This window comes from Prionailurus viverrinus, chromosome B2, assembly GCF_022837055.1.
Source record: "Prionailurus viverrinus isolate Anna chromosome B2, UM_Priviv_1.0, whole genome shotgun sequence".
Lineage (NCBI taxonomy): Eukaryota > Metazoa > Chordata > Mammalia > Carnivora > Felidae > Prionailurus > Prionailurus viverrinus.
In genome coordinates, this window is record NC_062565.1 from 29458265 (window position 1) to 29468022 (window position 9758).

The 9758-nt window shown below is 41.5% G+C and overlaps 1 protein-coding gene across 1 annotated transcript; it reads left to right on the forward strand.

The window, feature by feature from the left end:
• Window positions 1–5422: 5422 nt before the first annotated feature.
• Window positions 5423–7463, forward strand: LOC125166417 (protein PBMUCL2-like). Its single transcript, XM_047860347.1, is given in 4 exon segments — window positions 5423–5533; window positions 5536–5623; window positions 6638–6846; window positions 6981–7463. Coding segments are annotated over 4 exon segments (891 nt in total).
• The last annotated feature ends 2295 nt before the right edge of the window (window positions 7464–9758 follow it).

Sequence of the window (9758 nt, forward strand, 5' to 3'; positions counted from 1 at the left end):
AGACAAGGAGACCATGCTCCCAGTTTCTGCAAGGATGGGCCCAGCCTGCCCTGCCAGGAGCTGCAAAACCAGCCTCCCCTGCAAACCATCCCCTGTAGCATCACCTGCAAAACCAGGCCTCAAAGCAGAGACACAAAGTTTGTTTATTAACACCATGCTCTTGCTGAAGGCCACCGCCTTGTTAAGGCTTCTGGTGCAACTTGCTCCTCACACACATTCCACTAACCCTCCTGGCAGCAAATGAATCACTCACCTTAACTTAACCTTATGTCTTAACCCTAAGTCTCTTCAGCCTCTATCATTCTCAAAGTCTGGATCTTTGCCAGAGCCTTTTTAACAGGACCAAAGCTGTTTATGTACATTTTATAACACTATTAACAAAATAGTTTTAAAATGCTGTATAGAAGCCAAATGCAAAAGAATACCTATTGTTTGATTACATTTCTTTCAATTTCAAAAATAAACAGAAATAACCTATAGTGACAGAGATTAGATCACTGATTTCCCATGGAGGTGAGAATTTTTATAAAGGGAAAATTTCTGGGTGATAGAAATGTTTTATATCTTGGTTGGTCTTTTGGTTACAGATGTAAATATATCTATCAAAACTCATCTGAGTACTTAAGATATGTGCATTTCACAGTCTGTAAATTTTACCTAAACAAAACTATATGGTAGTTAGGGTTGTGTTTTTTACCACATAACAGTTTAATGCTATACAATTCTTAAAATAAATTATACTATATAATTTTACTATGTAGTGGTCTTATACCCGAAGGTTCTAACTAGTTATCTCTTCAGTTTTAATAGTCCCCAGTCCTTTGTCTTAAAGTAATTATCACATTTCTCATTCATTTCTTCATTCATTCATTCATTCATTCACCATATTTACTCAGCATGTGCTGAGTGCCAGGTCTAGAGAAGTTGGGGAGACAAGGATGAATGTGTAGGTCACAATTTGATAAAGAGGACACACTTGTAGACATAAGTTTAGGCCAATGCATCAAGTACTATTAATTAAGGTACTCCAAGAAAAAACATGGAACTTGACCAAGGGAAGAGGGGCTGACTCACATAAATGACTTTGATTCAGATCATAAAGAGCTGGCAGGCATTTATAAGGAGGAAAAGGAGAAATATCAAGCAATCACCTTGTGCAAGACGAGGTGTGGCACTGCTAGTGAATGGTCAAAAGAACCGTGGGACTAGGTAGGACAGCACAGGGAAATGAAGCCAGAGAATTAACTATGTGGTTTTGGATGCCACACCAAGGTAGTGAGATTTCCTTCTCTAACACCAGGAAGCCAACAGATTGTTTTAAGGTGTTGTGGGATTAAATATTTTTTCCAAACAAGAACATTCTGCCTGAGTGAGTAGAAAATAGAGGCTGGAATCCAGTAGGGACTGAAATTCAAAAGCTCTTGTAATGTCCCAGCAAAGAAACAAACAAATCCAAGAGCACAATTGGAAATAGGAATCAAGAAGAAAAGTGGATTTCAAGAGGTTTCTGCCTAGCAGTTTTTTAAAAATCCCCTTCTCCAGAGCCCATAGTGACTTTTTTTTAGAAGTCCTGTTTCAGGGAGGCCCTCTTCTAACAGCTGTAGGCAATTTTCTTAAAATTAATTTATCAAATGATTAATTCTTTGAATTTTTTAATTGTCTTTAAACAAAAATCAACATGTCTCCCACCTGCTGTAGCTAGAGCCTGGACTGGAGGACAGGCAGAGGGGAGACTGAAGAATATCTTGTTGCTTATGACATGTTTTATAGACAAGAATACAATAAAACCTTGGTTTGTGAGCATAATTTGTTCTGGAAACATGCTTGTAATCCAAAGCATCTGTATCTTGTATATCAAAGCAAATCTCAAGAATCATTGACTCAGGTGTTTTCATGTAACATTCGGTGTTACATACTACTCATATTGCAAGATGTCACTTGTTTATCAAGTTAAAATTTATTAGAAATATTTGCTCATCTTGTGGAACACTCACAGAACAAATTACTTGCAATCCAAGGTTTTACTATATACTCAAGAAGATATATTTATTTATAAAAATCTTCATATAAAACACTATATTCAAGAACATATGCAAGAAAATAGTTTATTCTTGGGGCGCCTGGGTGGCTCAGTCAGTTGAGCGTCTGACTTCAGCTCAGGTCATGATCTCACGGTTTAGGAGTTCAAGCCCAGAGTCAGGCTCTGTGCTGACAGCTCAGAGTCTGGAGCCTGCTTCAGATTCTGTGTCTCCCTCTCTCTGCCCCTTCCCTGCTCATCCTCTGTCTCCCTCTGTCTCTCAAAAATGAATAAACATTAAAAAAAAACCAAAATAGTTTATTCTTGACTAATGAATAATTGCAAACATTATTTCCATGTATAATATATAGATTATGGTAAAACCAATAAGGCTACAGACTATATAATTTCATTCATACAACTTTCTGGAAATAGCAAAATTATAGGGACAGAAACCAGGTCTGTTTTGCCAAAATCTGGGAGTCAGGGTAATTGAGGTAGGGTTGACTATTAAGGAACAGCATAGGAAGGGTTTGGGGGGGGGGTGAGGAAATATTTCAGAGTGGTGAAGACATGACTCTATAATTTATCAAAATCCATATAATTGTACTCTACAAAGAGTAAATTTTACTGTGTGGAAATTTAGCAAATCAAGCAGGATGTAGGGGGAGAGGTGGAATGCAGACTCTGACAAATGAACCACATAACCATATCGAATGAGATAGGGAAGGAGCTGACCTCAGTAACTTTGAAAAACAGTGTTTTGACTGTTAGACTAAAGACACAAGAATTGTGCACAAATACAGTACTCTAGTTGATAAATTTGTCTTCTCACATGGGTGTGGATTAGCAATTCCAAAACTACTATCTGTTTAATAGGGATAAATAAATAAGTACTAGAAATATTGTAGGGACACCTGGTTGGCTCAGTCAGTAAAGCATTGTGAGTTGTGAGTTTGAGGTTGTGAGTTTGAGCACCATATCAGGTGTATACATTATTTAAAAATAAAATATTTAAAAAATTTTTAACGTTTATTATTTATTCTTGAGAGAGTTAGAGAAACAGAGACAGGGGGAGGGGCAGAGAGACAGGGAGACAAAGCCCAACACAGGGCTTGAACCCACAAACCATGAGATCATGACCTGAGCCAAAGTCAGATGCTCATCCGACTGAGCCACCCAGGCACCCCTAAAAATAAAATATTAAAAAAATAAATATTGTAAATATTGCAAACAATGTCAGAGAAAGAAATTACAAATAAGGGAAGGGGAGAGGGTAGAATGAACTGTGTGTTACTAGACTGGAGCTAGATGTATCTTAATTGACTGAGCCACCCAGGCGCCCTGGAGCTAAAGGTATCAAACTGGACTCATGTTTGTGTTTAATATATTTGCAGACAGATAATACAGAAATAAATACACGTATGTGTTTGCGTATGAGTTAGCATTTATTTATTTATTTGTTTATTTATTTATTTATTTATTTCCTGACTCTACTGTGACAGACAAGAAGCAGCAATTCCTAATCAATGAACACACCTAGTGCCCAGATCTTGGTTTCTAAATATTTTTCCCTAATAAACAGAAACAGAGTTGCATGGAGAAATGGCTGATTCCAGGGCCTGGGCAGAGAATATACAAAATAAGCATGGAGTTGGGGCGCCTGGGTGGCTCAGTCGGTTAAGCGGCTGACTTCGGCTCAGGTCATGATCTCGCAGTTCGTGAGTTTGAGCCCCGCGTCGGGCTCTGTGCTGACAGCTCAGAGCCTGGAGCCTGTTTCAGATTCTGTGTCTCCCTCTCTCTGACCTTCCCTCGTTCATGCTCTGTCTCTCTCTGTATCAAAAATAAATAAACGTTAAAAAAATTCAAAATAATCATGGAGCATTTTGTGATGACAGGGTGTAAGAAAATACTTTAAAAGAGGCCGCTGGTTAGCTCAGTCAGTAGAATATGCAACTCTTGACGTCAGGGTCATGAGTTTGAGCCCCACGTTGGGCGTAGAGCCTACTTAAAAAAAAAAAAAAGAATATTTGCATAGTCTCAAAACATCTCCCCCAAAATATTTAGTGATTACAAAGGGAAAAATAGTAAATTTACAGTGGGGATCCTGTCAGGCACCACCTTAACAGAGTGTTCAATGTTAACATCACCAGTAATAAGTCACATTGATATTATGATCTCCCTGATACAAGGCACCGAGAAGGGCACAGCACCTTTGTGGTATACCTCCCAATAATTCATAACACCAATTTAATCATAAGATATCAAATAAATGATAAGAAATCAGACAAACTGAGGCGTCTGGGTTAGTCAGTCAAGCATCCAACTTTAGTTTAGGTCATGATCTCATGGTTCTGGGTTTGAGCCCTGCATTGGGTTGTCTGCTCTCAGCACAGAGCCCACTTACGATCCTCTGTACCCCCTCACTCTGCCCCTCCCCCACTTGTGCTCTCTTTTCCTCAAAAATAAATAAACATTAAAAAAAATCAGACAAACCAGAATCGTGGGGCATTCTATAAAATGTGCGACCATTGCTCTGCATGAAAAACAAAGAAAGAGAGAAACTATCACAGATTGTAGGAAGGAGCCTAAGGAAAGGTGATGAGTGAGTGCCATGTGGAATCCTGGATGCAGGTCAGAGAAGGAAGGAATATGAGCATTCTCATTCCAGGCCTGAAGGAACCTTTGGAGGTGAGCTAATTTCATCTAGTAATTGAGGCAATCTTGATAGCATGAGGGCACTGAAGCAGTAGGAACAAGGAGCCCAGCATCTGTGGGCTGCAGACAAGCCAATGAAAAGGATCTGTGTGATGACTGAGAGAAGAGAGTGGTTTTAAGACAGTGAGATCAGGTGTTTACATCCCCCTCATCAATGTCACTCCTTTCTGTTAAGGACCAAGGTGCTCTACACCCTCTGACATCTAGTTCTTCTCGTACCATGCACTATCCCCCCAAGAGAGGCCTAGCTTATACCTTCCTTGTCCACCTCGACCTTACCACTCCCACCTGTGGAAGGGAAATCCTCGCCTCTCTCTGAGGGCTGAGACATTGTGTGGAGAACAGCTTTCACCCAGGGCTCTACATCAGAAAGTGATGCCACCCGTGCTGATAAGCTTGATATCATTACTGTTGAACTCTGGGCTCTGGGCCAGAGCCAAGAGCCCCTTTTGCACCAGCGACATCTCTCTTCTTCCCTGCCACTTCAGAATATCAGAGCTTGACTGACAGAGAGTAATGGAGCAGGCTGCTCCTCCCTGCAAGAAGACAGAGGAGTACTGGATTCCCTTGGCAGCAGCACATTTAAATTCCACAGCCACTGTGGGCTTAAGGAGAAGGAAAGAGAGAGAGAGTGTAGAAGGAAGGAGGGAGGAAAAAATGCTTCCAGCCCTTGTGGTTTCTCTCAAGATGAAAAGAAGAAACTGCTCTGCCACATCCCTTCTCCTGCTACTCCTGCTTCTACTTGGGGGCTCAGAATTGTGTGGGTGAATTAACTTTGAAGAAGATGCAAAGGCTCCTCAGGGCCTGCAGAAACAGGGGTTGGGATCCGTGGAGAAAAAAGATCCTGGGACTCAGGCAGGGCCAGTCGTGAGCAAAGCTATGGAATAAGTAAATGAACCTTGGGAAGTTCTGGACCCTGCTATCTGCCCCCAACCTCCTGTCACAGGTAAGCAGGGCTCCCAGAGACCTGTTAATTCTCTTTCTCACATCCTCTTTCAAGGAAATGGTCTACTTTTGATTACTTACACTTTATTTAAGTTTCTCTATTTCAATTCTCCTTAGAAATAAAGGATTTGAGCCTTATTAGAGGAATTTGGGGAATCAGCAGCAGATAGGGAGGAATTCTTTTGGACAGAAAGACCCAAAACTCCAAAAGTAATGCCATGTAGGCTGCATTTATTCATAAGAATAAATACTCCCAGTTCTGATTCCCTGCAGGTGGGGGCAGTGGGAGGTGCAGATGCTTCATGTCTTCCTTCTACTTATACCCAGCTCAGTGCAGCTGTCAACCTCAATCAGCTCACACATCCCTCATGATTCATGCAACCCAAGCAACCTTGAATCTTACTTGCCTCCAATCTTTCCACTTCAGCATCAGAACAGAACCAGGAACTGATTTAGAAATCACACACCAAGCCATGACCTGAATTTAATCTCTAGTATGAATCACAGGTCCCGCCTCATTTGTTTACCAGAGCCCCAGACAGAACTGAATGAGAGGCAACACATACAAACACAGAGTAAGAATACCTAATTTGCTGAACTACTATCCCCGGGGGCAGGAGTGCAAGGGAAGAGTGACCTTAAGGAAGAATCGGGTTTACTATTCCACAGAAAGAGACCAGAACTGCAAAAAGTAAAATCAAAGGCTGGTGAGCAGACCTTGTAAGGTTATGACTTAGCTCTGGATACTCCATATTATAAAACAAGAGGAAGCCTTGTGGAATATGTTTTATCAGAATTAAATCCAAAATACCAAATGATCTTTAACATGAATAAGTCCAACCACATTATATGGGGAGACCAGTTATATAAATGGGAGGATAACTATTAAAAACATTAAGCTGAGCAGATGATGACAGGCCATCAAAGATCCACTTAAAAGAGATTCTTTTTTAGTAGGAACAAGCCAAAATGTTTCTACTAAGGACCCAGTGGGTAGCCCTGATGACTCACAGACAAAAGAAAAATATACCAGTGATGACCTGAGGACCATTGAGGACTACACTACTGAACACATGGTGACCCCTGAGGACTACACCTCTGTAGATGTAGGGGCCACCCAGGACTCTACCACTATAGATCTGGGGATCACCAAGGACCCTACCACTGTAGACCCAGGGAACACCTAGGACTCTACCATTAGACCTGGGGACCACTGAGGACTATACCATTGTAGATCCGAAGACCACCAAGGGCTATACCACTGTAGATCTGAGGGCCACCCAGGACTCGACCAGTGTAGATTCAGAGACCACCGAGGACTCTACCATTAGACCTAGGGACCACTGATTACTATACCACTATAGATCCAGGGACCACTGAGAACTATGGCACTGTAGATCCAGAGACCACAGAGAACTACACCACTACAGGTCCAGGGACCACTGACTGCAGACCAAGGACCACCAAGGACTATAGCACTGTAGATCTGGGGACCACAGATGACTATTTCACTGAAGACCTGAGGGTCACCAAGTGCTATTTCACTACAGACCTGGGGTCCACCAAGGAGTACTTCACTGCAGACCCAGGGACCACAGAGGAGTATATCACTGATGACCTGGCGACCAGTGAGGATCATGTCATTGAGGGCCCGGGCATCACCGAAGATTACACCACTAAACACCTGGATATACCTGAGGACTACATTTCTTCAGGCCTGGGAGCAGCAAGCTCTACACCACTAAACATCCAGACACTCATCCTGAGGGAACAGATTCAGTAACCTCAGTGAACCCCACTAGATTGCTGACACCTATCAGAATCATCCTTATTTCCCTGGCTGCCACCACAGTGGCAGTTGCATTCTTTGTTGGACTCAACTTCTTTGTGGTGACTATCCACCCAGGAATGTGAAAGACATGGGAACGAGAGTATTGAGGAGGAGGATGTGGGCATGAGTTGAGGCATGATAAATTGTCAGAGGTGAGGAAACCTACATAGAGCTTTGGAAAGACACAGAGAGAGACAGAGATGGAGAGAAAGGAGAGGAGCAGGTAACATAAAAAATAAGGACAGAACTAAGGGAGAGAGGAAGTTGTTAGAGACAGAGGGAGAAGGAGAGAAAGAGAGAAGGAGAAAAGAGTATGGAGGAAAATAAAGCAGACAGAAGGAAGAACATAAAAATACAAATATAGTAAGGTATGGTGAGAGCTAGAGCAAGGTATAAACCATTAAGTAAAGATAGATGTAAAAATTTGGAAATTTTCATAAAAAGACAAGAAATTGGTGGTAAGAGGAGAGAAAGAAATAGAGACACTCTGAATGGCCCACTCATCTCAAAAATGATATTATTTTGTGTTGATTGCTACCCACTCTGAAATTCTGCAAAAGATTTTTTAAAACCAGGTTTGGGTAGGTTTTATGAACATGGGCTACAAAATATCAGAGAGACAATTGGTAAGAGCTCTCAAAATGGGGTCTCTATGTATTTTTATGCCTCTGCCATTGCTTCTACAGGGAAGATAAGAAGACTCCACACCAGCCTTGTGGTTTGCTCTTACTGACTTTTGGTTAAAACCTAAGCCTTCAATGTTTGACTTCCACTGAATGGGAAAAGGCTGGTCCTTTTTGGCCATACTGACCTAAGGATTAAGTTCCTGTTGAAATCTTTAACAAGTGGTGGCTTACATGCCAGCTCATGCAGGTCATTAAAGCCCCATTAATTCATTGATGCCACTGTGCATTGACCCCAAGAGGCAAACCCACAGCTTGGGATCAGTTTGGAAGTGTGATTTAAGTAAAAAATAATGCATTATTCAGTTGAGGTGTTCATGTTTAATTCCACCAAAAACACTATGAAATTTGAATGTTCTGATGGATGGCTGACAAGAGGAAAAGGGGAATAATAGCCTCCATATGTACTTGACACACACATGAGTCACATTCAGTATTCACCAGAAGGAGGACCTCCTTGACTTCACTGTTACACAAACAAGTGGATTTTTAATTACGTGGATCAGGATGAAAAGCCAGACACTCTTGCTCCAGGTTGGTGGATACTCTCCTCCCTCCAAACCAGACCTCTAAGTGCTGATACAGAGTAATCACTAACAATGGCACCTTCTTAACCTCTTGTAGAGACTAAAAATGAGATGGCTAAAAAGGCTCAGAGTACAGAGAGTAAGAGGAAATTCTGTGTTCCCAAACTTGCTAAAATTTTAACTTAAAATTTTTTTTAAATATTTTTATTTATTTTTGAGACAGAGACAGAGCATGAGCAGGGGAGGGGCAGAGAGAGAGAGACACAGAATCCAAAGCAGGCTCCAGGCTCTGAGCTATCACCACAGAGCCCGACATGGGGCTCGAACTCGCAGACCGTGAGATCATGACCTGAGCCGAAGTCTGACATTTAACTGACTGAGCCACCAGGCGCCCCTAAAATTTTAACTTTTAAACACTTAACCAAAAATATTTATGGGGCGGCTGGGTGGCTCAGTTGGTTAAGCATCGGACTTCAGCTCAGGTCATGATCTCACAGTCCATGAGTTCTAGCCCTGAGTTGGGCCCTGTGCTGACAGCTCTCTTCCCCTCCCCCACTCATCCTCTGTCTCTCAAAAAATGAATAAACATTAAAAATATATTTTTAATGTTTAAAAGATAAGAATTATCTATATTTTCATCTCTCCCCCTAATTCTATTTATCAAAACAGTTTTATTTTCCCTACATGACTTCATTTTTTTAAATGAAATTTATTGACAAATTGGTTTCCATACAACACCCAGTGCTCATCCCAAAAGGTGCCCTCCTCAATACCCATCACCCACCCTCCCCTCCCTCCCACCACCCATCAACCCTCAGTTTGTTCTCAGTTTTTAATAGTCTCTTATGCTTTGGCTCTCTCCCATTCTAACCTCTTTTTTTTTTTCCTTCCCCTCCCCCATGGGTTCCTGTTAAGTTTCTCAGGATCCACATAAGAGTGAAAACATATGGTATCTGTCTTTCTCTGTATGGCTTATTTCACTTAGCATCACACTCTCCAGTTCCATCCACGTTGCTACAAAAGGCCATATTTCATTT